This window comes from Setaria italica, chromosome I (genome assembly GCF_000263155.2).
Source record: "Setaria italica strain Yugu1 chromosome I, Setaria_italica_v2.0, whole genome shotgun sequence".
Taxonomy (NCBI): domain Eukaryota; kingdom Viridiplantae; phylum Streptophyta; class Magnoliopsida; order Poales; family Poaceae; genus Setaria; species Setaria italica.
Genome location: NC_028450.1, coordinates 36,009,765 through 36,037,680, shown reverse-complemented (window position 1 = coordinate 36,037,680; position 27,916 = coordinate 36,009,765). Strand labels below are relative to the sequence as shown.

Below are 27,916 nucleotides of genomic sequence, written 5' to 3'. Positions count from 1 at the left end.
TATCATGTTCGGGCCTCATAGTGACTAGTACCTTTACAATTCTGGTCGAATCATTGTGCGATTTGGCGAATCTGATGATATGGAGATAATGCAGCCGTGCTCTTGACTTCGTTATTAAATAAATATATACTAGTCTGAAAATTTATCTATATGTAACTGGCCCATCAACCCATGCATCTACACGTGCTAGCTAACAATATTTAAAAAAATACTTAATGAGTAATGTATAGTTATGGAATGTTCTTTTTTTTGCACAATTGGAAGACCCGTGCTGTGCTGAGTCGGTCCTAAATAAGTCTAAGAAAATACAGTCACCCGTGATGAGTCTCGAACCTGGATGGATAGGTTTCACCACAACAAATTTAACCACTTGAGCTCACTCAGTTTGCCCTCATGTCTATGGTTTATGATTTTAGAGGTGATCAATGTATCTGCATGATCACGTGCCTTACTATATTCTCCACCGAATCAGAATCTTGCGCACGGTTATTTTTTCTTAGCTTTTTTCTCATGCTCGCCATATCTATTATATGGATATCAGTCCATCGTATAATATTTTTATTTAGTCTGGTCTCCATACTCCCCCAAATGATTGAGAGAGACGTTTTTCTATATAAAGAAAAGCATGGAGAGCAAACCAAGACAGGGACATTTTATTAGTCTTGTTACAAAGGTACATGTGGACAATTCGCAAATAGGTATTTGGTTTCTTTGTGTTAGTTTTCCCAACGGAAGCTGTGGGTCATTTAGAAGTACACATTATTGGTACTTTGTTTGATTCTTGTATGATGGCAAATCTGGATAATAATTTAGAGAAAGATTAAATTCGATGGCTATTTTTTTAGTGATGCTAGGGTCCATAAATGATGGTCGGATATTTTGCTTTTTATGAGAATTTATAGGATTTTCCCTTCTTTTAGGATTTCTCATCTAAGAAAATGCTGAAGCTCTAAATAATCCACCAATTAATATTTGGTAATTCAAATATGTGATTTTTTATCACCTACAACGACAATTGCAACCTTGGTTTTACACCTATCTACATTACATATAATGAATTATCACTTCCTAAAACAACTAGACCTGTCATGTGTCGTCATCATAATATGTTTACTATAACGCAAAATTTGAATTGAGATGGAGTGTATTATAAATTTCGTCATTGAGGGTCCGCTAGATGTGCTAGCCCCATGGAGCACATGCATGTGTTGCTGAGGGGGGGAAAGGGCGGTCAATGGGGCATCGGACCCGGCCGTTTTTCTTGCATCAGATGCTTCCGTCTCTGTCCGGCGCTGAAAACATGCCGTGCAGCATATGCATGGATATCCAAACAAAACAAAAAGGCTGACGGATCCGGTTGATAGTGCTGTGCGCTGTTGAGATAAGAGTGTGCTACATGAACTTCAACACAGACACTTACATCTGTTCGGCTGGACTTATAAGCTAGCTGAAAAGCTGAAACGGCTGATTTGTTGTGAAAGAAAAATACTGTTTGGTGGCTGATAAGTCGGTTGATAAGTTGAAGCGAACAGGCCGGTTCAAAGGAAAAAAAGAAGAAGAAGAGGAGGAAAGGGCACAGTACAGGCGTACAGCCATTTGACAGAGCCCATCTGGCGCCTAAGCAAATCTAAGCAGCGATGCCAGGCGGCAGGAACGAACCAGCCTTCCGATTAAAATCAAATAGTAGCTTGGGCGCTTGGCTGTTGTTTTCGTAGGAAGTCTACTGGGCTTGGCTATGAACAGTGACGAAACCCCTGGACCCGCTCTGGCTTGGCTCCTGAGTCCTGAGGCCAAAAGAAGCCAAAAGCCATGCACCGCCGCTCCACTTCGCCGTACTGCACGACGGCGACATGTCACCCAGCTTGGGGCGCCCTCGAGCCTCGAATAATAGTTACTGCCTGTACATAGTTTTGTTCACTTGTCTTTTTGCTAGCGGACAGGGTCGGCTTTTGTTTCACAATACAAGCGAGAGGGCGTTCTGACTTTTTTTTTTTCTTCTCTTTGTTTGTTTCCCCGCGCCACTCGGCCGGTGACCCCGCTTTCTTGAAAGGCCGGTGACCCGCTTAGGCGCTCTGTCTGCCATGTGGGCTGTCCTTGGCGTTTCTTGCCCTTTTTCGGCTGCGAATGGGCCTGCGCCTGTCGGCGTCGTATTGTTGGGTCGGGAAGTATCTTGGTGGGCCGGTTAAATCGACTTCACACAGACTCACTCCTCTCTCTGCTTGCTTGGCTCTCCTTTTAGTTTGGTTTGGTGGGCTGGTGGTGATCTACAGACTACAGGTGGTGGTGGTGTTGCTGCTGTTCCGTCTCCACCTCGATTTCATTCGTGTCGTCTCCATGCTCTGTCGTGCCGGGATTGACGACGGCTCGTCGGCTACAGCGCGTCCAGTGCAAAAAAATGAATTCCCACCCTTCTTCGGCTTGGACTGTCCTTTGTATTTTGTTGAGGAAAGCCGCGGCCTTCTAAACCCGAAAAAAACATTAGGACGACCTCTGCGGCCTGCTTTGGTTTAGTTGCTGGAAATTTTGAAGAGGCGCCAAAAACAGGTCTGACTCCCCATTCCCAAACCCCGCCCAAAATATTTCGCGACCAAAAGCTTTTTCCCTCTCCCAAAATTCAAATCCACACCGACTGCACTGCCTACTTTCAAGTTTCAGTTCGCTCTAAGATTTTTTAACAGAGCTAGAACGCAACAACAGGTTCATCATGCAAGAAGCTGGAATTTGGAAGAGGGAACATTGGACTCGAAAACTCAAAACCCATACTCTAGTACCATAGTTCAGAAAGGGGAAATCAAATTGACAACTCCTACAAATCGGAACCACAAACTGCTGAGAGTTGTATACTGCCAAACATATCTAAAACAAGAATTAAAGCTTGTAAATTACTATATCACGAATCACAAAACAAGCATAATATGATTATGATTCAGATAACAATAGCCTTCCATTTCCACCATGACAATTCATACAATTCAAAAGCCACCGCAACAGTTCACTACACCACACCAGCCAAGTCTCTGAACTACAACTACTAGCAGGAGACGAAGCACATCACAGCTATCCTCAAACGAGCCTATCATCATATAACCTAAGACGAGGTGAACTTGGTCACGGCCTTGGTGCCCTCCGAGACGGCGTGCTTGGCGAGCTCCCCGGGGAGGACGAGGCGCACCGAGGTCTGGATCTCGCGGGAGGTGATGGTGGGCTTCTTGTTGTAGCGGGCGAGCTTGGCGGCCTCCGCGGCGAGCTTCTCGAAGATGTCGTTGATGAAGGAGTTCATGATGGACATGGCCTTGGAGGAGATGCCGATGTCGGGGTGCACCTGCTTGAGGACCTTGAAGATGTAGATCTTGTAGGTCTCCACGCTCTTCTTGGCCTTCTTCTTGCCCTTCTTGTCGCCGCCCTCCTTGCCGGCGGACTTGCCCGCCGGAAGCCGCTTCTCCGCCTTGGGCTTCTTGCCCGCGGGGGCCTTCTCCGCTGGCGCAGCCTTCTCCGCGGGCTCCTCCTCAGCGGGCTTCTTGGCCGCCGGCTTCTTCTCCGCCTTGGGCGCCATCGATTCTGCTCGGATTCTCTCGGTGCTGGGAAACGAGGGTTTGCTTTGTTGGAATGCGAGGATGCGCTGGGAAGGAAGATTTGTGGGGGAGAAGATGGGGACGGGGGCGGTTGCTTTATAGAGGAAAGCGGTGCATGCTGATTGGTGGATGGGTGGATGCCGCGGATCGCTGGCGTGGAGGAGCGCGAGGCGTTGCTGGCTTTTAGCCTGGACGGCTCAGATGCGTTTGAGACCGGGATCGTTGACGTGGCGAAAGCGTGGGCGGGAGGAGACGGAGGGAAATTGGTTTCGGCGGGCGCTTTCGTGACGCGGGAGTGGACCCATAGGTCATAGACAGGTGAGGTGGAATTTCCGTTGCTGGGCCGGACGCGGGAGCTTGATGGCAAGCATTGAAATTGACGAATATTTTAATATTTATTATACCGAAATTTAAATTTTGCGAATACTGCTAGTAATTCTTACCAACAAAAGAAACTTAAATTTATTACGTCACTAAGATCACTTCTTTTTCCTCGAAGAAAAAGATCCTCACCTCTTTGTTCTGATAGCCATCATGCAATTAGGATAACTATGAACAATACACGCACCATGCCACAGACCATGCGCGCAAAAAACGAAAAATTGGGATAACCGGTTTAACTCACTTCGATGATGGTGCTCATGAGCAGTAAAATTTGAATGAAGGTATTTTACAATGATAAAGAATCTCACCTACACGCAATAGCAGCCTGAATTGCTTTCATTTCAGGCTGCGTCTAACAAACAATCAGTTAAGCATGATGGTACGACGACTAAAATCAACATCTATGGTGTGCCACTGTGCCTAATGCCTGCTTGTAAGTCGTATATCACAATCCCTATTGGTTGCATGAAGAGATCCTACCCCTGCACTCGGAGCTCTAGAAAAAAAACTATGCTAAACCGCTCTGCTGCCTACAACTGTTTAAGCTTCGGAAGATCTGCAACCGAGCGTTGGACACTTCCTTATTGTCTTCCTGCAAATATCAATAGACACGGCCTCGGCAATTCTTGGATCCACAATGGCAGGGGCAGCCATCGCCTGGTACAAGCTTTTGTCGGTAATCATATGCGAGTTCTTCTCCCGCAGCAATCTGAAGAAGAGCATAGCAACAATCAGAACCGGTCGAAATAAAGACCCAATATATTGGAAATGAGATATATAGATTCTTACATCTTGATTAGCAAACAAGCCAATGTGAGCAAGCTGGCAATCTTTGCTCTCCACCAAAACCAAACGGGTACTGAGATTTGGGGAACAGCTGTTATCAAGGCAACAGGCACAAATGAATACTGTCTCCAGAATAAACTTGTTCCAGCGTTGGATGCTCCAGTAATACAATAGTTCAATTACCTGTGATTAATAAAGCGGGACACATTTCCAGATCTTGTGGCATCAATCATGTATTTGACAGTCCCTACAGTCTGAACTCTTTCCCTATCAATCTGAGAAGCAATGTCAAACAAGTAACTGCACTCACTACTTGACATCCTGAAATTAAGAAATTCTCATCAGTTTCAAAGAACAAATAATTATACATCATAAATCCACTAGAATTGCCAGTATTGTATTAGAGGTCAGTTTTGCTTGGCATGAGAATTCAGGTAGTGTTTGGTTGGGGTGCTGTAAACGTAAATAGAAACGGTATCTAATCACAGCGGTAATGGAAAAGAAACTCATGAAAACGAGCTTAGTTTGGTTCAGGAATGTAACGGTCCCCATAATCAAATCGAAACACGCAGCTGAACAAAATCCAATGCAAATAATATAAATTTGTACATATAAATTCTGAAGATTTCCACGAGAACACAACAGAGAAACATATAAAAAGGCAACAAATCCAAGAAGGCAACTGAAATTTCCCATCCTCATCTCATTGGGCTGCTTCCGTTTCAACCGGAGGCGCAACTGCAAATTGAACTTGAGATCGCACATTATATTGACAAAAATTAGGATAAGGAATCTCGTGAGGTGTAACGTCGATGAGACCAAGCTGGGTCGCCGTGGAGATGGGTGCAAAGCCTGGTTGGAAGCCAAAAACGTTGCTCGTCGGAGGAGACATCCATTAGATCTCTTCCCAGGCAGCAGCATCTGTAAGAGGGAAATGGCTGAGGCAGACTGGTGGAGCGGAGCTGGAGATTAGAAGAGGCGGGGAGGCAGGGAAGCGGTGGATCCATGCTAGGACGTGAGGAGGCAGTGGTGATGGGTGGCACTGACAAAGGGGGCACAAGCTTGACGAAGACGACGGCCGAGCCGTCGAGGGGAGACAAGTACATGAAGTGATCTGATTACACCCAGGCGTGAGCGGTATCGGATTTCTACGGGGCCATATCGCTTTACAGTGTGACCCGATTACATATCAGTTGCTTTACGTAATCAGATCCCGTTACAAAACACCTAGCCAAACACTACCTCAGTGAAATGCATCCCATCAGTACAAGAAAAGGAAGCCATTCAAAACTCACATACCAATAACTCAAATCCACCTAGCTATGGCACTCGATGGTTAAGTGCACATCTCCAAAAATGTTAGATGAACTAGCCATTGGATAATGAATTCAGCATTTAGCTATGCATGTGCTGTTATGAACAAGATAGTGTGGAAATATAACAATGGAAAGTTTCTTGAAGGTCATTTTCTGCACAACGTAACTTCCATCAATTATTCTCAAGTTCAGATAAAAAAAACATAGGAAAAGAATGACAAACCTTTCTGCAGTCTTCATGGCCTCATCGGTCTTTACGACTTCACCAACATACTCGCAGACAAAGGTGCCCTGTGGAATAGGTTCAGCAGCTCTAATAGCCCAGCCCTGCACAATTTGACGGCGTTAAAATAAATATCAAGGGGCAGTAAGGTGCAGACGTGGATCAGTAAATCCATCTTGGGGAGTACTTCACCTTATTCTCAGTTCTGAAGAGTTCCAACTTAACAAGCAGCCCTTTCTGCAATACTTTATTCTGGCAGGATGAGTTGCAAGTACATGATGAATTGCACTCATATATTGGATACCCTTCCTGCCAATCAGTAAGTACACAGGTACAGATTAAATAATATAGAATAAGAAAGAAAAAATAATAAAATGGTGGAGCCCAAGTTATTCATAGTATTACGAACAAGGTGGATCCCAAACTATTCCGAGTATTATGAACAAGTACTAAAATGTATAACCTAATTAAAATAGCCTACTACCAGAAGTGTGGACCAAGACCACGTCATTTAGGCCCCAAGCCTTAGACGAAGCACATTAGTTTTAACATCACTTTCACATAAAACGATATCCACCACCTTATTGGTGTATGATAAAGTCGGGAACAAGAATGAATAGACTAATCAGACAGTTGAAAAACTAAATACTAAAGCCAGTTGTTTGGTGTAACTTTTTTCATATGGCAATAGAAAAATCTTGAACTAAAAGATGTGGTAATGCAGATCATTACCTGTAAAATAATTTTACTATCTTCATCATATGCAAATCTGCCATGCATTGGTGTCCCATGGATATCCACCAGGTTATCGTACACACCGTCAAAGAGACTCACGTGATCACATTTCTCAGGGAAACATTCAGTATGAGAACATGCACACCCAGGCATAGAGTTCTGCAGAAACACAACTTGTTAGAAAACATTTTTCTGAAGATGAATAAAGTGACATGAGATGTGCATATATCCAAAACATAGGCCCCTTTATTAAATATGTTCATATATATCAATTACTAAAAAGATACGATAATCCAAAAGAGTACCTCTGAATCAACAAGAGATGAATCCATCACACGCTTTGTGATATAGTGCAAACCTTGCCACGGCACAGAACTGCCATGTGGCAGAAGTTCTTCAGGCTTCGTACTGAAAGAATCTTTTGCATCGACATCAATGACACAGACAATTGGAACTTCCTCCCTGCCAAAGCTTACATCTTCACAGAGAACAACTCTCTCCTTTTTAAGCTTCCATACAAAGTGCTTTGAATCAAGAACATAATGATATTCATCCATGTCCCACATTTCATCAATATTTGGAGGATCAATCACAGAAGGAGCTTCTGGAAAATCAGCTGACATGAGCTGTATAGGAGGCAAAGCATTTGAATTATATCTAGACTTGCAACCTTTAGGGCAAACGAACTCCTCGTGATGCCAATCAATTTGGATGCCATTGTCACTACATAGCTTCGCAGCTTTCACAAATATGTTCTCAGGTAGAGATCCATATTTAACTTCCAATGCAGCAAGAAGATTTGTCTTACAGCATACAGAACGGGCAACAGATAAAATATCAAGGTTGCTTGGATGGGGTCTTGTCTTTTGAATCTTGGAAAACAAAGTTTCTGCGACATCTGAGCATTGGAAATCTGGTAACTTGCCTAGGCTGGCTGTTTCAGATTCAACTGTTTGTGATCTTACCATAGATAGGCCGGAGCTTTGAAACTTGAAACTTTTCTCAATTCCAGAGCTACTACTCTTCTTTAATGTACTTGTTGGCCGTAAACTTTTCTTGAAAGCAGAATAGTAATGTCGACCACGGTTAAGCTGATACTTTCCACATCCCGGTGGAATGTTGCCCACAGCACTTGAGTCCATATGAGCGACTTGATGGTGGCGGCCAAGATCTGGTAGAAGATCAAATCTGAGCCCGCATAATCTGCAGGCGAACTTCTGTGAGCCATCATCCTTCTCAACGTTGTGATTATCATAAAGGAGCATACCACTTGTCCCTTCTGTTTGTTGAACAGATCGACCGTTAGGTCGTTGAGGGACATCAAGAAGCCTGAACTGTTGGGCATGATCAGAAACTATGTGTGGGTACAACAGATCTGTGTTCAAAAAATTGCTGTTGCATGACATACATCGAATGAGAATTGAATACTGGAGGTATTGAGCCCCATGAACATCCTGCACATGTCTTTCAAGAACTTTCTTGTTGGTAAACGATTCCATGCATACAGCACAAGAATAACCTCTGAACAGCCACCGGGATTCCTTTTTATGGGCAGATGTCCAATGTAATCCAAGAGCTTGGTCATCAGAGAACTCATGAGTACAAATTTTGCACTTCGGACCGGATGAAAGATTAGCTCCCTCTTCATGCAACAACACCGCAGATCCTTCTTTGTTTTCAGAATAGATTTGCTTAGATCTATTTGTACCAAAGCCCCAGAGATTTTCCAATTTCTCTCTCTCAGTAGATATCAACTTCAACAAAAACTGTCCAACATCTGGATTTTTGGACGCTTCAACCAGTATCTGGGGCATATGGTCACTACCAAGACCGGTGCGTTGATGAGAAAGGTTGTTTCTCAAGAACCAATAAAGAAATTCACAAGCTTGGTGTAAACAAATTTTATCTTTCCTTGATGTGCAACCCTTCAGAAGATTGACGAAGACATCTTTAGAAACAAGTCGACTCTTTCCATTCCTGGCACGTTTAAGAAACTTTGGAAGGTGCTTCTCACAGTAAAGAGTATGTCGCTTGGCATAATCTTGGCACTCAACAATACTGTCATGAGAGCGAATTCCAATACAAAGAGGAACATCATCAGTATTTGTGATGGAAGTTGACGCAGTGCACAGATCAATTTTCTCCGTTGCACAAGCTTTTTCACCTGAGATCTCTGTAGCCACAGTGGGCATCAATTTCACTTGCATAGCAGCCTGGACATTCTTATCTGTTTCAGAGTCTACGCTGTACATTGTTTGTGACTTAGAAACTTCTTCTACCCACTTATTCGGAGATTCTTCCCTCATATGGGGTACCTCAGATGAACCCAACAGATTTTCAGGGTGCATTGCATCCAAGTTTGTCCGGAGGCGGTGCTTTTTACAAAAAGTAGTACCATGCTGAGCTCGATGCTTGCATTTTCTACCCATATTAGTCATACCACTGCACAATGGAGCTTCAACAGTAAGTGCCTTGTCCTCCCTAGAATGGTCAAGAAAATGCATACTTTGGTGCACGCAACAGTAAATATCACCATCATTTGCCCACCTACCACACTGCCTTCCCTTTGCTTCAATGTATGCAGAACACTGCCGTGAACTCTTGAATGAATCTAACTCAAGTCTAGCATTCTGCAAAGCTGGATTGGCACTACCGGATGCTGTGGTCTCATTGGCACCAGAATTTCCAGGGAATGTGCCAGCATTATTCTGATTTATTACTTCCAATGCACCTACAGTTTCATGCATGACAGAGTTACTAGGAAGATTATTTGGGTTTGGGTCCTCTTTTGCAGTCTGGCCAACCTCCCCCATGTGTGAAATTTGTGTCTCTCCTCTGCGGACTTCAAGTTTTGGACGCTTTCTACTAACTTGTTGATCTAAAGCTGGATCATTGTAACAATTGTTTTTCTCAAAGTTGCCAACATTACCAGCAGGATGCAATGGAAAGTACTGTTTCATGACTTCTTGTTTCCATGTTTTCCACTCAGGGACTAATTCAGGCTGCACTGATGCATTCTGCAATTCCTCAACCTTGCTCCAAAGAACAGACTGCCTAAGTTCCTGTTGAAGAAGAGAGGAAATAAAAACGATTGGCTACACTTTCATCAGAATAAGAAAATTAAGTAACAGGGAATAATCAATATTAGACACCGGAACTCTGGAAATAGTGCAGAAAAAACACAAAGACTACCATATCTCAGCAGTAAAGAAAAATTAAGAATGAATCCAGTTGCTTCAACAAAATCAAATTACATAACACCAATTGCATTTTTGACATACCTGATGATACTAAAGGGATGTCACGATAGAGCGTAATTTAACAATTGTTTGTCAAGAAATGATCTAGTTGTTGTAACACAGAGAGGATTCTACTTGTGATTAAAAAATATACTACAATGAATGACAAGGCTTGATGTTTTGAAATAAAAAATTGTCAATTGGCTAAATAACCAAAATCAACACATAGAAAACAGAGTTACCAAGCTCTTTGTAGGTTCACCTTAAATGTAGCACATATGCATATACAAAGAAAAATACCAGTCAAATCTTAAAATTTTAATTATGTCATCTAAACACCGTTTCTACCACTAAATCTAGAACAATGTATGCATACATGTAGTAGAAAAAACATGCAGCCACCTAAAAATGCATAAACCTTATGTTTCAGATGAATTTGGTAAGAAACACATAGCCACAAGTCACAAAAACAATCTGTAGGGCAAAAACTACGAGTGCTTCTGCAGATCTTGTGTGAGGAATTCGAATGATTTTTAACACAACCATAAGTATTTCACTGAATAACTAGGGTTAGCATACAGAATCCTATTCCTAGCCACCAAATAACTTAGGTATTTCTAAGAACGCAATGAAGTAAAGAAGTTGGAATGTAAAACATAGAGAAACAAGACATTATCCAATAACATATTAGGAACAATTAAAACAGAGGTAATCATCAAAGAAAGTAGATGCAACTGGGCTGGTTAGATACACCCATGTATTTGCCACGCATGGCCAGAACCTATTTTCATGGAACCAGATAGGCCTTGTGGGTAACCCATTGATGACAAATCTCTACACAGCAGTCAGTAAACACTGACCAAAGAGGAAAGATCTCTACTAGCAGAAAGGAATTTAACTAAGCAAGAGAAGATTAGGCAAGCAATTGTGGAGAATCCATGAACCAGCTAGCTGTTAAAAAGAAAAATAATCCAAGAAACAAAGGCTGGTAAACTCCACACAAAGAGGCATAAATCCTATCCATCTCCACATCCGTTCTATTCCCAACAAGAATCATGACTGCTCATCCCCCTCAACTATGCAACAGAACCACTGAGCAAGAAACCAAGATCCATGGCTGCGAGCAGATGCAGATCTGCCTTAGCCGTTGCCACGCGCTATCGCTGCAGACCACAAAGCCGTAAGCGCCCCTAACAAAATGGTCTGCAGTGTACCTCTGCTTGTCCCGCCAGCCCCCTACGTTCCCCACGCGCCGCCGTGGCCACAGTCTGCCAGATCTGGATGTGCTAGAGAAGAAAGAATGAGACGGTGGCGACAAATAACCGGGTGGGGGGGGTGGGGGGGGGGTTAGGTCTTGCGAAGGGATAAGACCGCAACGAAAAGCAGGTGAGGATATTGGGCTCCGGTTGGATTGTGCCCCATGAAGGCAAAAGTTTAGGGGCAGATCCATGGGCCGACACACCCTTTTTGCAGTCTTTAAATCTAAGGGCCTCTATGGTTCATGGCCCACTTTGCAATAAGTATAGATAAATCCACAAACAAAACGGCAGCCACAAATGAGGGAAGTTAGCAAAAGAACTAATCTAGGAAACATCAATTATTAGGCTTACGAAAGGGTAGCAAGCCAAATTTGTGGTAGTCTAAAAACAAGTCTATGGCACATATCAGGGTGATATTACATGCCACAGTTGAGGCAACAATCCATATACCTATCTAAGAAATTGTGGTCCATGTGCCTAAGCTTAAGAATGGCAAAGCTAACCTTCGAGCTGAACAACCACTAAATCACAACCTTCCAAACAAATGATGCAGACGAAGGAGAATAAAAATGTATTGTACCTCATAAAGCATTTCAATAGTCTCAGCATCCTTTGCATTCATACATTTTTGTTTCCACATGTCAAGATTTTGTAGCCATTGGCAGCTTATGTAGTCCGGAAGAATCATCTGAAATTAAACGATTAAGGTGAAACAATGCTGAGAAACATCACATAGAAACAGTTGACGGGTTTTAGATGCGTGTGTGCCTTATATTTGGGGACAGAGGGAGTACTAATAATAGAAGATCTATTGACCTCAAGGGAGACATGAAAAACTAGTCCTATATGAATTGCCTTCGTATAGATGGATTAAAAAAATATCAGGATAAGTAACATCAGCATGCTGGAGATTAAGCAATCACCCAAACGACTGATGATGATGATGATCATTTAGTTTTGCATAGAAAGAATTTAAGGCTTGGTAATTTCCTTAAGTGTTAGCAGGCTCAGTTGGTGACAGTTGTAATGTACACACTAGGTTTGAGTCCTCTTCTTTTAGGCCCTATTACTTCATATTAGTTCCTCCTAGGTTGGTTGAGATTTAAAAAAAAAACAAATCCTAATATTGTTGCATAAAAAGGAAGGTTGCTCTTAGCCTCTTAGTACCGCCTGGTATTCCACCAATATCTAATATAAAGCTCCAGGTATTTTTTTTTTAGGAGGAGGAAGACTGTCTAGGATAAAATTATGATAAATGCAAGATGTAGGAAAGAAAGCGATGTTCTTTCTTTCTGTCTGTCTCTCTGGTTCTTATGGCCCTTGTTGGGTTTCATCTCTAGCATACCCCAACTTGCTTGAGATTAAAGGCTTTGTTGTTGACGATGATGCTTATGGTAATAATTATTTGCAGGCTCTATTTCATGTTATGGGGATTGTCATAGCAGAATTCTGTAATACATCCTAGATAAGATAACTGCATACGGTACACATGATTGACTATGGTTCATCCAGTAAACGCTAAGGGAAAATGGTGTGTAGGCGTCGACAGAAATATACTACTTAATTTACTGCCATTGAGGATACAAAACAAGTAGGCATGTAAGGTCATCAAGAGATAGGCCATAGTTAGTTAGTCACATGGAAAAAAAATTCCATAATACAATCAGTAGACATGAGAAAAGATCAAGAGAGTTAAAAATCATCAAAGGTAAGAAGCACCGCAAAGTTGACGAGATGCTCCATGAAATATCCACATGAAACAAGGTTCTCAGATTTACATTTTGAAGTTTGACGAGCATCTTCCCAAGATCAGTGTAATCTGTACAGCAAGAGGCTTCCAGAGCAAATTCTTTCCAAGTTGTGGCTTTCCGAGCATTATCAATTACAGCCTAATAAACATACAAACTGTGTCAACAATAACAATGGAGCCAAAAAGTAAGAAAAAACATGTAAGAACGCAACCAACCTCAATATGAAGCTCATCACTTAAATTTAGCATTGAAATGGCAAGTTTCTGCATGATGTATCGTCGAGGAACGCCCAAATCCTTCACCAGCTTTCTCCATTTACGATGAGTTCCATTGACAAGTGGTGAAGGACATTCCTCTATCGGAAGAACAAGTAGCATGTCTACCCAAGAATAAGATCTTGTCCGTGGGAAGAAAACAACAATATAGCTCTTCCTGTCATGTGTTGGTTTTGCCTTTACAGTAGTTAAAGGATAGTCTACTCTACAGCATCGAATTCCTGTTTGCCATTTTCCTCTCCACTGTTTTCACATGAAAAGAGTAAAACAAGTTCATAGATAAGATACTGGAGAAAATGAAAACTCTCGATGTGCCCAAACAAAAGGTAGCAAAAAATATCATCAGAGTATTAGCATGTCAAGCTTGTTGATCTTGCAAGAATCAGCAAACAAAAGTTCTCCTTTTCACTTTTGCTACTAAATAGCACCAGATATGTTGTTTTCATTATGCATAAAAGGGGAACATATTCCTGCAGTAACTAAAGCTCAGTGTTTGTGTACAACTGTACATAAAATGATCGTTTGAGTTTCAGCAAACCCCATGTCCCCATCTTTATACACTATTTATCTAAACAGAAGAAAGCAAGTGTACCAATTTTAGGGGGGAAATCCAGCAGAATCTATATCACAAAATTCTATCAGAATCATGAAGAAACGTGATATGGAAATTACTAAGAAAAAATGTTTATTAGGCCACAGGAAGGTATTCATTCTAAGACCACGTATGAAAAGAAGCCCCACCTAATCGTTCTAGTCAAGACTTCCACCTTGATCTCATGTTACCTTTTTGTAGGACTAATAACAGGAACTAAAGAAGAGACTTTACATGAATCATTCAAATCTTGTATTGTTTAACCGAAAGATGGTGTTAACTTAGGCTACAGTTAAAAATTCATGCATAGCTATGAGTTCACAACCCCAGCAGTACATGGTGTACCTGTTAAATGTACAGGTAATGGACCTTAAACATGACAAATATCTCCTCATATAACACAAAAAAAGAATCTACAACTATAAGGTTAAATAAAGAAAAGTATACCTTCACCCAAAGTGCTACAGCATGATCTTCATCTCCAGAGTTCCCCATATCGAGCTCTTCTCCTTTATAATTGGTATCACCATTACAACTATTGTTATCAACATTATGGCCTGTGTCATTTAATGGTGAAACAGACGTATTGGTCTCTTCCTGTGGAGAAGATTTATTACGTGCTAAATCAATACTGCAGGCTATTTCTGATAGATCTTGTAGCGGGCACTGCAATTCTTTCTGCCCTGCATGACATCCTATCAAGTCAGCTCCGACTTCTTTACTTAGTGCATCAACATTTCCATCCACTTTGACATGGTCTTCTGCTATTTTCTCTTCTTGAGAAGGCATGGCATCTCCATTGAGTTTGCATGAACTTGGTAACGAGATTGTGGTGGGAGGATGATGTATGATTTCCTGAGGATGATGCCTATCCTCCTTACAGAAACTTTGTTTATTAAAGTTGCCATCATCACTTTGCAAGCCATTATTATTTTCGGTACTTACATTCAACTGAAGCTTTACATCATTGGAGTAAGAAACGTCGCCATTCTTCTTTATTTGTTCTGTCCCCTGAGGCAAATCGCCCAAATTAATAGGAGATCTTTTGGAAGAAGAATCTGATACATCATCTATGCCCATTTGAGAAGCATTGTTAACCTCAACTACCTCAACTGGGTTACAGATTATTGCATCATTTGTTGGGTGGACATCAGAGCCTGTCCACCCATAATCACCGTGTGAGGTGGTCAGTTTCCTATCATAGGATGATGTTTTTTCCACATCATTTTGCAACTGGCAGTCCACTTGCATAACAGGAGGGTCCATCAGCATTGCTTTGGCAAATTGGCAGGTTCTGGTCTACAATCCACTATGAAATAAAGCAGAACTTCCAAAAGAAGTGCATGAAGCCCATACGCACTGCCGATTTTGTTCTACATGGAAAAACAGAAGATTGCTGAGCATGCAACACTTTAGAAGAAAAAATATTATGGAGGGGAAAAGGAAAAAAACTAAATACCTCACAAGAATCTAACAGACTTGCATTTTAAACAGAAAATTTAGATTATACTTAAATGTAACATTCTATTTAACAAATCTGATAAGTGTTCCAGGACAGTATTATTTTTGCCTCCCCCCCCCCCCTATTTTTAAAATTTCGGAAAAACGTGGTGTTTTCGAAAGTACTACGCTAGGCGAGCAGCAGGTTGGTACCTTGTGCCTGATCGCTGATTAGGCAGGCTAGGTCACAAGGAAACTATGCGTGTGAGGGTGGGGCTTAGGGCCTGGAGCCTAGGCGGGCTAAGCAGCCGACTTTTGAAGCACTGAGTTTGATTCAAGCTTAAATAAGAAACAAAGAAAGGATTTGTGCTCAGCAGTTGGCAGCACGTAATAAATAACTTGTCATATATGACAGCATTGTCACACGAATACTTAGACAAATAACGAGCTCCCAGCTGGAGTCTAAGATACACTGGATCCTTTCGAATCTGACAAGAGTACATTAACCAACATGCCACATCGACTGCTAACATGCAGGTAAAGTTCGTTTAGATTACATGCATGAAATCACAGTGTGGCATTTTTTCTGAAATAGCTAAAACAAAATTTCAACAGGGACATACTGCGCCTGTTAAACGCAAAACTGCAGAAAATATAGTGGCATTTTCGTACGGATATCAGGGTCGTTAAATACCTGCATCATAAAACCCTAACGACCTGTTCCAATGTGTATAGTGAAATTGCCCTAGTGAAAAGAGAAATCTCCTAGGTGTTCGACGTGACCGTGGATTAGGATCCATGAGGCGATTTCGGTCATAGACTGGGACCCTAGATTTGCTAGAATGCTCAACGGTCCAAATCCCAAACAAGCCGAACGTGACCGATCCTTAGGAGAGGGAGTGGAAAGGGAAAATACCCTCCGTGACGACGCACCGCGAAGGAGGCGGCCTCGGCCCCCGCAACAGGCCGCGCCCCCGGCTGCGGCGAGGGCACTCCGCGACGCCCGACGGCGAAGGCAGGTGGATGCGGCAGAGACCACAACAGGGCGCCCGAGGATTCAGCGGTGGGAGCAGGTAGCCGGGACGTAGGGTTCCGGAGAAGGGATGCGGCGCTGGCGCGTGGAGGGGAACCGCGGCGGGAGGGCGGTGGTGGCGACGAAGGGTTTGCGACGTGCGGGGGAGGGAGATGGGGGAGGTGGGCGGCGTGAGCGATTCTCCCCCGGTGAAAGAAAACGGAGAACGGGAAAAAAAAAAAAAAAACTAGAAAACTCGCCACCTGATTTCATCGCATCCGGATTAACCGCTTGGGCCGGTTTGGGCCTATCAAAACAGCTACGCGATGCAATCCGAGTAGTTTCTAGCGAAGTGGGCCTGAAAATCCAAGAAAAAAGACAAAATCTATCCACCAAAAAGGCTAGCTGCAGTAGTCATCGAGGTGGGCCTGATCCGAATATTGTCAACGGCAGGCATGGCCCAGCTATTCCTTCCCATTTCTCGCGGGCCCGTCTTGAAAAAGCGCTGGCTTCTTCCCCGCCCGGGCGAAAGAAAGTTACATATCATCTATTCACGCGGCCCGACAAAGAAACAGCCCATGAACGGCATCATCTTCATCCCAACACGCGCGGTGCGTCGTGTGCGTCCTTGTTACACCCAATCCAAAAAAAACATACTGACACACGCCGATAAAACCTATATATCTCCCGCGAGTTTTTCTTTCTAATAATACTCTCTCATTCTCTTTATTTTAATAGGTATTTTTATCAAATTCAAAAAAATATCTTTTGACAGTTCTATTTCAATCCAAATATTTATCCTCTCAATGGTTATCTCACGCATCAAGAAAACTTATATATCTCCCACGACCTTTTTGTGTAATACTCCCTCCATTCTATTTTAATAGGCATATTTCCAAGTCGGAAAAAATCTCTTTTGATAGTCCTATTTTAGTTCGACTATTTATCCTTTTAATGGTTGTCACAGATCGGATGCATGATGCATCGTTCTCCCACGTGATATTGGTTGCGTGGGTATCGAGAAGTCTCGAACTTAATGAATCACTTGTTTATGAGAAATAGCTAACGGCATGATTAAATGAATGATAAGTGGTCATTGTGCTAAGGTGAAATAGAACTATCAAAAGAGAATGGAGGAGTACATGACTTCCATTATTTGAAAAATATGGTGGAGTAGCAGCAGCCAGCGGAACAGAGTATCAACCGTGGAGCGGGAGTTCAACATTTAAAATTGTAATTGTTCAATATTTCGAATGCACTCATTCAACATCTTAGTCATACTACTTCAACACTCTCACATTTAAATTTGATGGTTCATGCTCGTGAATCTGGTACTTTTGCGCTCGAATTCTATACGAATTAGCCTACCTGAGATATTAAAAAGAGGGTCCGCAGATTGTTGCATGTGTAAGGAAATGATGAAGTACACCCGCGCTAAAAAATTGTTGGCTAGAATAGTCAGCTAAATAGGATTAACAGGCTTTGGAGTTTTTCCACAAGCCATGTAGGAGCTCCCAGGCACATCTCCTTCTCCTCCTCTACCGCCTCTCTCGCGCCATGTGTTTCCTCCATGTTTGCACACTTGAGCGCACATCCACACTCTTATTCGTACTCCATGCCGTCTCTCCTTTGCTCCCCTACATGCTGCAATCTTATACCATCTATAACGGCTCTCGCCATCAAATCCTCCGTCACAACCTACCGCCATCCTAAGTTAAGGAGTTCGTCACCATATCCCCACCTACTAAATATCTCCCACCACACAAGATCAGTGCGTCCGTCTCCTCGTCATTCGCCCACACCCCGCTATCACCATCAGCTCCCTTCTATCCAAAACCCTTTATCTATAGCCGGGACCTAATTGGCGACTACCTCAACCCTTAAACCCCAAACCTCGAAATCCCCGACCCTAACCTTGCAGCGGCGAGCACAGGGATTTGGTGACGAGTAGCGATGCTGACTTGTGGGATCCACCTGGCAGCGACTGACGACAGGTTTATCTGTCACGCGCGCGATGTATAGTTGTAGCGGGTCATACACGTCCCCGCCGCCCTCTCCCTCTCGCCTCTCCTCGCCGCGAGATGGCATGCCGGGGCCGGGGCCGCTTCATCACACGCGCTCCCCCGTACGCACGCGCACGGCACACGGCCATGTGCCTCAGATTCCAGCGTGCCGGCCGGCTCTACGGGGCACGGGCTCGACTCACGGCGCGCTGTCCTGTACCACGAGTCCACGGCGCGCCATTCGGGGCGCCACGGAGGCCAAAGCGCGATCCCCGCGCCGAGGACGAGGCATCAGCGCACCAGCACGGCATTCATTCGGTGACCGGAAGACGCATCTGGAGCCGGAACGGGAGCGGGATCCGGCAAGCCGCAGTCCGTCGCGTCTCGTCCACAACCAAGTCAGGATTCAAGAACACGCCGCTTGCATCGCTTTTCACTTTCAGCCGATCAAGCGATCAACTGCTGTTCCAGCAGCTGCACGTCTTCAGAGAAGAAACTAGCTGCAGCGTGCGCTCTCATATCCTAGTAGTATTTTTCCCCTTCTCTACTTTTATCACCCTGGGTGCAGTTTGCTGACGGGAAAAGGACAACCCAACGGCACCGATCCGACCGGTTGTTAACCTTTTGTTTTCCCTTCAGTAACGTCGACGCACCAATCCATCAAAGACCTCATCGACCACACCATTTCACCAGCACAACGACCATAAACGCGACGCGTCCGGTTTGTCGTGACCCACGCCACGCCGGCCGATCGACGACGGAGGCCCGCGCGCCGGTGTCACGGGCCATCGGTGGCGCGCGATAAATCATCGCGCCGGCCGCCCGGTACAGGCCGTCCAGCGCGAGGATCACAGGCATTGACCAACCACTACATGCCATCTACGCCGACGGATTCACACCATCACGCCGTCCCTTCCATTGTGGAATAATAACGGTACAGTACGCGTGTCCGTCCACCTCGAGTCCTCGACCCAACGCGGGTGATGCTGATGCGACGGCGGACGCGTCCGTCTCGGACGGGGGTGGTTCAGGGAAATCCATCCGGGCATCCGCTCCGCGCGGCCAGCCAGCCAGCCAGAAAAAAGCGGCGGCCGATCGAGCTCGCCGGCCGGTCGGTGACGAGCAAGTCTCGCCTACCCTGAAGCTGCCGTCCTGTCCTCCCCTCGCGCGCGGCTGCAACTAGTGCGTTGTTTATGTTTGTTAAGCGTCAATGGCAACACGACAACCTTCGTTTCCGCCGCCCCGTCGCTTTCGTGCCAACCGAACGTCCACTCTGGCCAGCTGCCGCCGCGGCTAGCTGCACCTTCTCTCCTCCTACTGACAACCGAAACAGCAAAGCCAATTCCTGACCTTTCTTCAGACATGCAAAAATAAAAAGGAGAACAGCTCTACCAAAGGATCTTCCAATCATACGCTACCTGCACAGACCCATACGAAAACGGTGCTACCCAACTTTGGTGTATAACAAGAGATGCTGTGAAGTGTGAACAAGAACATTGTGAGATCTCCTGTGGGGATTTGGTTCACTGCAGCTGCAATACCTGCAACAGATTGCATCAATTGGTGTGGAAATGACCATTGATGTGCCGACCAATGGAGGGGATGCTACATCGCTGTTGTGCACTCGCTCCTCTAGTCACAACTCACAACCATTGACAGACAGAGGTGTGCACTTGGCTTCTTTCCCTCCTCCACAACCACAACATTATCTCTTTAATCCCCATGTCCCTCTCCGTCTCCTCGTAATTTCGATCTTAATCCTGACAGGTGTTTTGATCGGTAGTTGAGGTGCTCAATTCCAACGAGAAATGTCGCTCGCAGCCACACATAGCAAGACGTGGCCGGCCGGTTTCGTTTTACCAACCGCGCACCCTGTATTTCCTAAAAGGAAAACACAAACATGTTCCGTGATGACACAGGAGAACGATACTGTGCCCTGATTAACAAGTCGGTGCTCAACATCAATGGGCATCGGAGAGAGTTTGCAAGAGTTGGGACTCGGGACTGATGGATAGATAGGCAAAGGCAAGTTGGCAGGGCGCCGCTTTCTGAAAACCACTTGATGCAATCCATCCTATCCAGCCATAGAATAGAATCCCTGAAGATTTGCTACCATAGTACCATGCCATTCTTAAAATTGGAATCTGATGAAAACTTGAAACCTGAGCCTTGTTTAGAACTGATAGCTACTCTAGAATCTAGATTTGAAGACGGCATCAGAGTCTGGAGACCAAATTGTCCTATAAATAGGCTTTGTTAAACGAAATGCTGGACATAAATAAAATCAATGAAAGGCAATAAGGCATTATGGATGCAATTGAACAGAGCACAGGTAGAAGTAGAAAATGAAGCAATGGATGCTTGCAGTTTAGCCTAAGCAACCGATGATTTGTCATTTGTGGATCAAACAATCCGGTATTTTACCACCCGTTTCTTTTCCCTTTGGGTTTGGACCTTCTCTCTCGCAATCGACTCCGGACGCACCTGTCGAGATTGACCAAAATGCCCCTGCCCGCTCGTGGGATGGCTCATTTGTGGTCCGGTACTCCGGTCCGATTGCACCGAGGCGCGAGCCATTTTCTCCCCCTGCCCCACCTCCGCCGCACTCGTCTTCTCATCTCCCCACCGTCACCACCTCCTATGGCAAGGCAGCCTCCCCCGACCTCTTCCTAACCTTCCTACCAGGCTCTCCTCCTCCCGCAACGGACCTGACGGTTCATTCCTCCATCGGCCTCCCCGCCGCACGAGCTGCTCGACCCCCTCCACCGCGGCCGGCAGGCGCACGTGCAAATGCCGCGTGGATCGAGCTGCTGAGCGCTGATCACGGTGAGGCCACCCAGATCCACCCGATTGCCGCGTCTTCAACTTCCCCTTGCTGCTATTTTTCCGCGGTTTGGCCTGGTGGGGTGCGTTGGTGTGGGCGGCAATTTGAGCTTTGCATGGTCGGGGGAGTGGGATCCCGCTTGGTTGTTGCGAATTGGTATTCTGCCCCTCCTCCTGATGCCTCTGCTGCCGAAAGTTGCAATTTTGTTGGTATTGCTTTGTGCGTTTCGTTCCATTGTATGAATAAATCCGATCTGATGTTGTGTTGCCCGATTGTTCGGCATTAATAGCTTAGCTAATGTGGAAGTTTATTCGTTAATTGGTTCGTACGGGTTCAATTTTGAATCATCTACATGTCACCTTAATAACTTTGTTCCATTTCTTCCAGGGTGGAGAGCTGGAGAGCTAGCCATCTGCTTCGGTTTCCGGGATTAGAACGTTTTTGGCGTAATTTTCGCCCAAGATGCCTGGAATTACAGTGGATGGGCTTGTCACAGAGGAGGCGCTGAACGGGGTGAATTCCTCTCAAAACAACGAGCATCTGTCCGCTCCAAAGTCGACGGCAGCTTCAACAATGGCGGCAAGCATGCAAAGCGAGGCACTTGAGATGCATGTTGAGGGTTCCGGTGCTGGGGAGCCCTCAATTGAGCAGCTCTACAACAATGTGTGTGAGATGGAGAGCTCAAGTGAGGGTGGGTCCCCATCACGTGAGAGCTTCGGCTCTGATGGGGAGGAATCAAGGATTGACTCAGAACTTCGCCACCTTGTTGCCGGGGAGATGGAGGCCATGAAGGTGATTGAGGAGGAAGAGGAGAACGGAAGTGTTACCAATGCGCTCCCTCCTGCAGAGAATGGGACCCCAGTCAAGGCGCAGTCTTCCAATTCGTCCAAGAAGTCGAAGAAGGCCTCAAAATCACAGCTCGAGTCTGATGCCTCTGTTGGCCCTAATGGAAAGGCGTCTACTGAGGATGGCGAGAGCGAGGTCAGCAAACCAGCAAGCCGAGTTGGCCGTCGGCGGAAATCAAATGCCAATCCACAGAATGGAACAGAAGATGCTGGACTTGATAATCCAGACCTTGGTCCATTTCTTCTCAAACATGCAAGAGACTTGATTGCCTCGGAAAATCCACGGCGGGCATTGAAATATGCTCTCCGTGCCACCAAGTCATTTGAGAAATGTGCTGGTGGAAAGCCGAGCTTAAACTTGGTGATGAGTTTGCATGTTGTTGCAGCAATCTACTGCAACTTGGGAAAATATGAAGAGGCTGTCCCTGTGCTGCAGCGATCCCTCGAGATCCCTGTAATCGAGGAAGGTCAGGAGCATGCTCTTGCAAAGTTTTCTGGCTGCATGCAGTTGGGGGACACCTATGGCATGCTAGGTCAGACTGCACTCTCACTGCAATGGTATGCTTCTGGGCTTGAAATTCAGAAGCAAACATTGGGAGAGCAAGACCCAAGGGTTGGAGAAACTTGCCGGTACTTAGCTGAAGCCCATGTGCAGGCATTACAACTCGATGAAGCACAAAGACTGTGTCAGATGGCCCTTGACATACACAGGGAACACGGCGAGCCAGCCTCACTAGAAGAAACAGCTGATAGGAGGCTGATGGGTCTAATTTGTGACACCAAGGGCGACCATGAAGCTGCCCTGGAGCATCTAGTGATGGCTAGCATGGCCATGGTAGCCAATGGTCAGGAGACAGAGGTGGCCTCAGTGGATTGCAGCATTGGTGATATCTACCTCTCCTTGGGTCGATATGATGAGGCTGTGTTTGCTTATCAGAAAGCTCTTACGGTATTCAAGACCAGCAAAGGAGAGAATCATGCAACTGTGGCTTCTGTTTTTGTGCGTCTAGCGGATCTGTACAACAAGACAGGGAAGCTGAGGGAGTCAAAATCTTACTGTGAAAATGCCCTAAAGATTTACCAGAAACCTATTCCAGGAACTTCTCTAGAAGAAATTGCCACTGGTTTAACTGATGTTTCAGCCATATATGAGACAATGAATGAGCATGAACAAGCACTCAAGTTACTTCAGAAGGCCTTAAAAATGTACAACAATTCGGCCGGCCAACAGAGCACAATTGCTGGAATAGAGGCTCAGATGGGTGTTCTGCACTATATTCTGGGCAATTACGGAGAGGCCTACGATTCCTTCAAGAGTGCGATTGCGAAGCTCCGCACTTGTGGTGAGAAGAAGTCTGCCTTCTTTGGGATTGCCCTGAACCAGATGGGGTTGGCATGTGTTCAAAGATACTCAATAAATGAAGCTGCAGAACTGTTTGAGGAAGCCAGAACTGTTCTGGAACAAGAATACGGGCCATATCATCCAGATACTTTAGGAGTGTACAGCAATCTTGCTGGAACTTATGATGCAATGGGCCGGTAAGCTCCCTACTTCTCCTTACTCAATATTGTTGTCTCAATTAGCTGTTGATGATTTGTCCGTGCGGCCGCATAATGATTCGCTTTCTGTTAAGTGATTTCCTGGAAATAGTATGTGGTGTATAGGGTAAAGGTACACGCTTTCTGTTAAGTGATTTCCTGGAAATAGTATGTGGTGTGTAGGGTAAAGGTACACTAGTAAGTCGGAATTCTTTGGTATTAGTCATCTCCTCTTCCAGCTAGGCACATGATTGGCATCTTAACCAGCTTTTGCTACTCGAATTAGTTGATCGGATATTGATTGCTAATAAAGTTGGATCAATTTAATTGGAGTAGGGCCATCTTGCGTCATCTTTAGTTGCTTTTCGCTGTCTGTTCTGTAAAGAAGGGCTGTACATACTTTATCGTCTTACTTTCCCTTTATCTATTTGTTTTTTCTCCCAGTTGTATGTGTGGAAACTTCATGCTACTTTGTAAGACATGTGGACTGTTAGCTTTATAGTCTGAGTAGAAGGGTACAACAACTGGCTGGATCAGAAATGTCAACACTAACTTAGCTGTCTGGATCAGAATTCTAAAGCAACAATGCTATCTTACTGTTAGCTTTGTAATCTGAACAACAACTGGCTGGATCATTGATGTCAGCACTAACTTAGCTGGCTAGATCAGTTTCCTGAAGCAACAATGCTATATTCCTGAATCACTTTCCAAAACTTACCACAGGGAAGAAATATCACCCATTAGCACCCTTGTATCCTGATAATGTTAACAGTTTGTGTTTCATTTTCACGGCTAACTATCAGTTAATATTCACATTTTGTTTACCAGACTGGATGAGGCCATTGAGATCTTGGAATATGTTGTTGGAATGCGCGAGGAGAAGCTGGGTACCGCTAACCCAGACGTCGACGACGAGAAGCGGAGACTTGGGGAGCTGCTTAAGGAGGCTGGCCGGGTGCGAAGCAGGAAGGCGAAGTCCCTGGAGAATCTGCTCGAGACCAACCCATACACTGTCACCAAGAGAAACACAGTTGCGGCATAAATGACTGCTCTGATGAAAAGTGTGGAATGTTACTAAGGTATATTCAATTGGTTTGTTCGAATGGGGCAATTGTAGTGGTGCTTGCCTATCTAGAAATATGAAATGTTCAAATTGATTGTTGTAAAGTTTCAAATGCTATCATTGTTTACTTGTTCAGTGCCTTTATACTGTCCTTGTGAATGTGAGCGGTGACTACTGTTTCTCCTTTTCTACCTCTGATGTGCGAGCTTTTGTGGCAGATCCGCCGTGTCGAACCGTATATATTCATCGCAGTTATAACTGCATTCTCTTGGATGGAATAAAAAAAATAATGCAACAGCTCATTTGATCCAGCTTATAATCGCATAATCGTCGCCAGCGAAGACTCTTTTGGACAATGATTGAAATAGCAAAACAAATGCGTGCCAGTTTAGCGTCAGAACCAGTTTGATTTGCTGAAGATGGAGATCGGAAATTTACGCAGGCCCGGTGCTTCATCTAGTCAAATTGTGGAATTTCGCTGCAAATTTCTCTCTAAAGTTGATGCCATTTCATTGTGTAGCTCAAACATCGCAAATTCGTATGCAGATAAAGGGAACAGGAGAACCACACATTGCTATACACACCAAATGCTACTTAATTTCTGCAAACAGAGACATCCCTCTACAACTTAAAGCGAGGAAAGAGTTGCTGAACAGTGCCTTAAGGACGGTTTAAACCAAAATTCGAGCTTCAGAAACATTAACCATCCATAGCCTTCTTCAGAATCATCAGTTACGACTACTGCTAAACTACTTGAAACATGAAGCAGCTTCATGCCAAAGCCACTACTATCTAGTGACCATACTTCTGGAACTCCCACTCGCTGTTGTCTGCATACAAGGTGAGACAAGGTGGACCAGGCATCAGTAACGATCAGATTGATCAAAAGAGAATTGACAGGGATACTGACCTAGAGGGCACACTTGACGGGTCTTGAGCCAACGACTGATGCAGTGGAAGTGGAATGCATGGTTGCAAACTCCTGATAACACAATCATATTTATCAGTTTTTTGGAAATCAAGTGACTCTGTTAAGAATTAAAACTTTCAATACTGCACAAAATAAGCAAGCTTAGTAAATCGACAATCAGAATCAGCCTGGGAATCCAATTAACAAACAAGTGATAAGATTGAGGAGAGAAATATCACAGTACACACATAATCACAAAAGTCCAGCTACCGCCCAGATTTTGCTGCAGTTGAGGAAGACACAAAAAGAACGTTTGGTCACATAGAGTGGCCTTGTTTTCTTGAGGAAAACTAAGATTACAATGCATACTTAGGGTCCAATAAACATGTGGCTAGATAAGATCAGCCAAAGCATCCAAAATACATCACTACTTTATCAAAAAGGGATCCTGTAATTCATGATCAACACAAGTGATGCAAAATGCAAAGACTAGCACAAAATTAGAGCTGTCCAAAATTAAGAGGTAACATGCAAAAGATCACATATGAGCGTTTGACAATGATTTCCATAAATTTATGAATGATTTGTGTGACTTGGTAACACATAGCACCTAAAATTGAACTGGATTCCTGATGTGTGATATAACAGGACCTCCTAACGCTTCAGTCATTATACTAGAATGGCATGCAAGAACAATCTGATACATCACTCTGAATATTTTTGTTAGATTACACAGTTAAAGGTATAACTATACTAAAAGCATATAAATCATATCCATGTACTTATAACTGGCAAACTACGCATTACAACTGCTACTCAGTAACATCTGCTCTTATGCAACTAAAATTAGGTGTTCCAACCAGGATCCTGGCTCCAAGCAAAGTAAACCCCTTCAACACATCCCAGGACACCAAAGGTTGGAGACTAGGCAGAGATAACGTTCGGAGATTATAGTCAAAGGCTACACACTAGGTCAAACAAAAACCAACATGTAAACCAACGCTGATTTTAGCATGTAGATGTCTATCTGTACTTATAGTTCACTACTGTGTTTGACTTTGGCAACCAAAACCATCAGTGATAAATAAGATCAAACACTTGCCAGTTGCCAGTAGCAAACCCTTTCCAACTACTCCACCATGGGTCCCAAATAACACATCTAATTTCAAGCCACAACCATCACCAAATCTAGTAGCCACTGTAACGCTACTAGTCACCGCACCACAAAAGACTTCAAAGCGGCAAGTAAACCCTGCATTCGCTAGGGTAATAATGGGGGGAAAAGGGTAAGCAGATGGGAATCGTACCCCAAGCGACGGTGCACTCCTCGCTTGTGGCGCTCGCCTGGTTCGCCTGGCACTCGATGCCTGCATCACACGCAAACGCGAAATCCGACGCCACCGCGAGGTCAGATCAACAAGCAGAAAACCATAACAAACAAATCGAAGGGGGCGGAGCGGCGTGCTCACAGAGGTCCATGATGTGGTTGCGGCAGATGGCGCAGTTGTCCACCACGATGTCTGTGGGCGCGCAAAGCGCAAACGAGGACGAAATCGAGTCAGATCGCAGGAATTCAAGCGAAAAATAATTTTAAAAAATCGAGAAGGGGAGAGGACATGTATCGATTCGTCCGTACCCCAGGCCCAGAGGGAGACGGCGTTCCACTTCTTGATGTCGAAGCGTTTGGCCTTCTTCCCCGCGGCAGCGGAGGAGCCCGCCGGGGTCGGGGCAACCGCGACGCCGCCCTTGTCCATCGCGAGAGCGGCGAGAAGAGGGGAACCAACCCTAGCTAGGATCACGCACGAGAGGGGCGGAGCGGAGAGGGGCGGCGGCACTTGACTTCCGGACGGACGTCACCGGATGCCACAGATTTATAATTGTGGTAGCGCATTGGGTTTGGACTTTGCAACAGGAAACGGACGGGCCGGTGCAATTTGCAGAGTGTGGGCCGTTCGGAAAGCCCAAAAGTACCCTTTCGCATTGGGCCGGGGTTATGTTTCCTTCTGCGACGACGCACCTTTTCCATTTATTACGGAGGGCAATTTTATTTTTGGGGGTTCAGCCGAAAACTTTTTTTTCTGGGTGAAGCAGCGCATCCGATGTCATCATCTAAAAGAAAAAGGGCAAAACGTGATGTTCTTTCCGTAA

The 27,916-nt window shown here is 44.7% G+C and overlaps 4 protein-coding genes across 6 annotated transcripts; 1 reads left to right on the top strand and 3 right to left on the bottom strand.

Moving 5' to 3' along the window:
* Positions 1 to 2,895: 2,895 nt before the first annotated feature.
* On the bottom strand, positions 2,896 to 3,643 carry LOC101763424 (histone H2B.5). The gene has a single exon (XM_004953580.4). It carries the CDS (start codon positions 3,551 to 3,553, stop codon positions 3,089 to 3,091), a length of 465 nt encoding a protein of 154 aa, XP_004953637.1. The 5' UTR covers positions 3,554 to 3,643; the 3' UTR covers positions 2,896 to 3,088.
* Positions 3,644 to 4,164: 521 nt separating this feature from the next.
* Positions 4,165 to 16,798, bottom strand: LOC101762748 (histone-lysine N-methyltransferase SUVR5). Of its 2 annotated transcripts, XM_004953579.2 has the most exons (13): positions 16,489 to 16,798; positions 15,240 to 15,505; positions 14,580 to 15,143; positions 13,481 to 13,783; positions 13,293 to 13,403; positions 12,095 to 12,202; positions 7,322 to 10,078; positions 7,014 to 7,175; positions 6,474 to 6,590; positions 6,282 to 6,385; positions 4,926 to 5,063; positions 4,746 to 4,833; positions 4,165 to 4,665 (listed from the first exon to the last, which is right to left on the bottom strand). In XM_004953579.2, exons 2-13 carry the CDS (start codon positions 15,402 to 15,404, stop codon positions 4,558 to 4,560), a joined length of 4,725 nt encoding a protein of 1,574 aa, XP_004953636.1. In that variant the 5' UTR covers positions 15,405 to 15,505; positions 16,489 to 16,798; the 3' UTR covers positions 4,165 to 4,557. The 2 variants fall into 2 exon arrangements, with proteins under 2 accessions (XP_004953636.1, XP_004953635.1); XM_004953578.2 differs by having other exon boundaries at positions 14,580 to 15,505.
* Positions 16,799 to 21,172: 4,374 nt separating this feature from the next.
* Positions 21,173 to 25,049, top strand: LOC101762075 (protein KINESIN LIGHT CHAIN-RELATED 2). Of its 2 annotated transcripts, none has more exons than XM_004953576.4 (3): positions 21,173 to 21,413; positions 21,799 to 23,795; positions 24,624 to 25,049. In XM_004953576.4, exons 2-3 carry the CDS (start codon positions 21,874 to 21,876, stop codon positions 24,835 to 24,837), a joined length of 2,136 nt encoding a protein of 711 aa, XP_004953633.1. In that variant the 5' UTR covers positions 21,173 to 21,413; positions 21,799 to 21,873; the 3' UTR covers positions 24,838 to 25,049. The 2 variants fall into 2 exon arrangements, with proteins under 2 accessions (XP_004953633.1, XP_004953634.1); XM_004953577.4 differs by lacking the exon at positions 21,173 to 21,413 and adding an exon at positions 21,434 to 21,567.
* A 294-nt stretch (positions 25,050 to 25,343) lies between these two features.
* On the bottom strand, positions 25,344 to 27,623 carry LOC101761659 (E3 ubiquitin-protein ligase RBX1). Its single transcript, XM_004953575.4, has 5 exons — positions 27,405 to 27,623; positions 27,238 to 27,288; positions 27,076 to 27,135; positions 25,769 to 25,840; positions 25,344 to 25,688 (listed from the first exon to the last, which is right to left on the bottom strand). Exons 1-5 carry the CDS (start codon positions 27,520 to 27,522, stop codon positions 25,651 to 25,653), a joined length of 339 nt encoding a protein of 112 aa, XP_004953632.1. The 5' UTR covers positions 27,523 to 27,623; the 3' UTR covers positions 25,344 to 25,650.
* Between the last annotated feature and the right edge of the window lie 293 nt (positions 27,624 to 27,916).

Excerpts from the sequence above, each read along its gene's own strand:
- LOC101761659 (XM_004953575.4), bottom strand. The coding sequence starts at position 27,522 with ATGGACAAGGGCGGCGTCGCGGTTGCCCCGACCCCGGCGGGCTCCTCC. Across the intron at positions 27,136-27,237 it reads CAACCACATCATGGACCTCT|GCATCGAGTGCCAGGCGAAC; the intron begins GTGAGCACGCCG and ends CGTGTGATGCAG. Across the intron at positions 25,689-25,768 it reads CCGTCAAGTGTGCCCTCTAG|ACAACAGCGAGTGGGAGTTC; the intron begins GTCAGTATCCCT and ends CCTTGTATGCAG.
- LOC101762075 (XM_004953576.4), top strand. The coding sequence starts at position 21,874 with ATGCCTGGAATTACAGTGGATGGGCTTGTCACAGAGGAGGCGCTGAAC. Across the intron at positions 23,796-24,623 it reads ACTTATGATGCAATGGGCCG|ACTGGATGAGGCCATTGAGA; the intron begins GTAAGCTCCCTA and ends TTTGTTTACCAG.
- LOC101762748 (XM_004953578.2), bottom strand. The coding sequence starts at position 15,404 with ATGCTGATGGACCCTCCTGTTATGCAAGTGGACTGCCAGTTGCAAAAT. Across the intron at positions 7,176-7,321 it reads CATCTCTTGTTGATTCAGAG|AACTCTATGCCTGGGTGTGC; the intron begins GTACTCTTTTGG and ends GTGTTTCTGCAG. Across the intron at positions 4,834-4,925 it reads TCCCGCTTTATTAATCACAG|CTGTTCCCCAAATCTCAGTA; the intron begins GTAATTGAACTA and ends CCTTGATAACAG.
- LOC101763424 (XM_004953580.4), bottom strand. The coding sequence starts at position 3,553 with ATGGCGCCCAAGGCGGAGAAGAAGCCGGCGGCCAAGAAGCCCGCTGAG.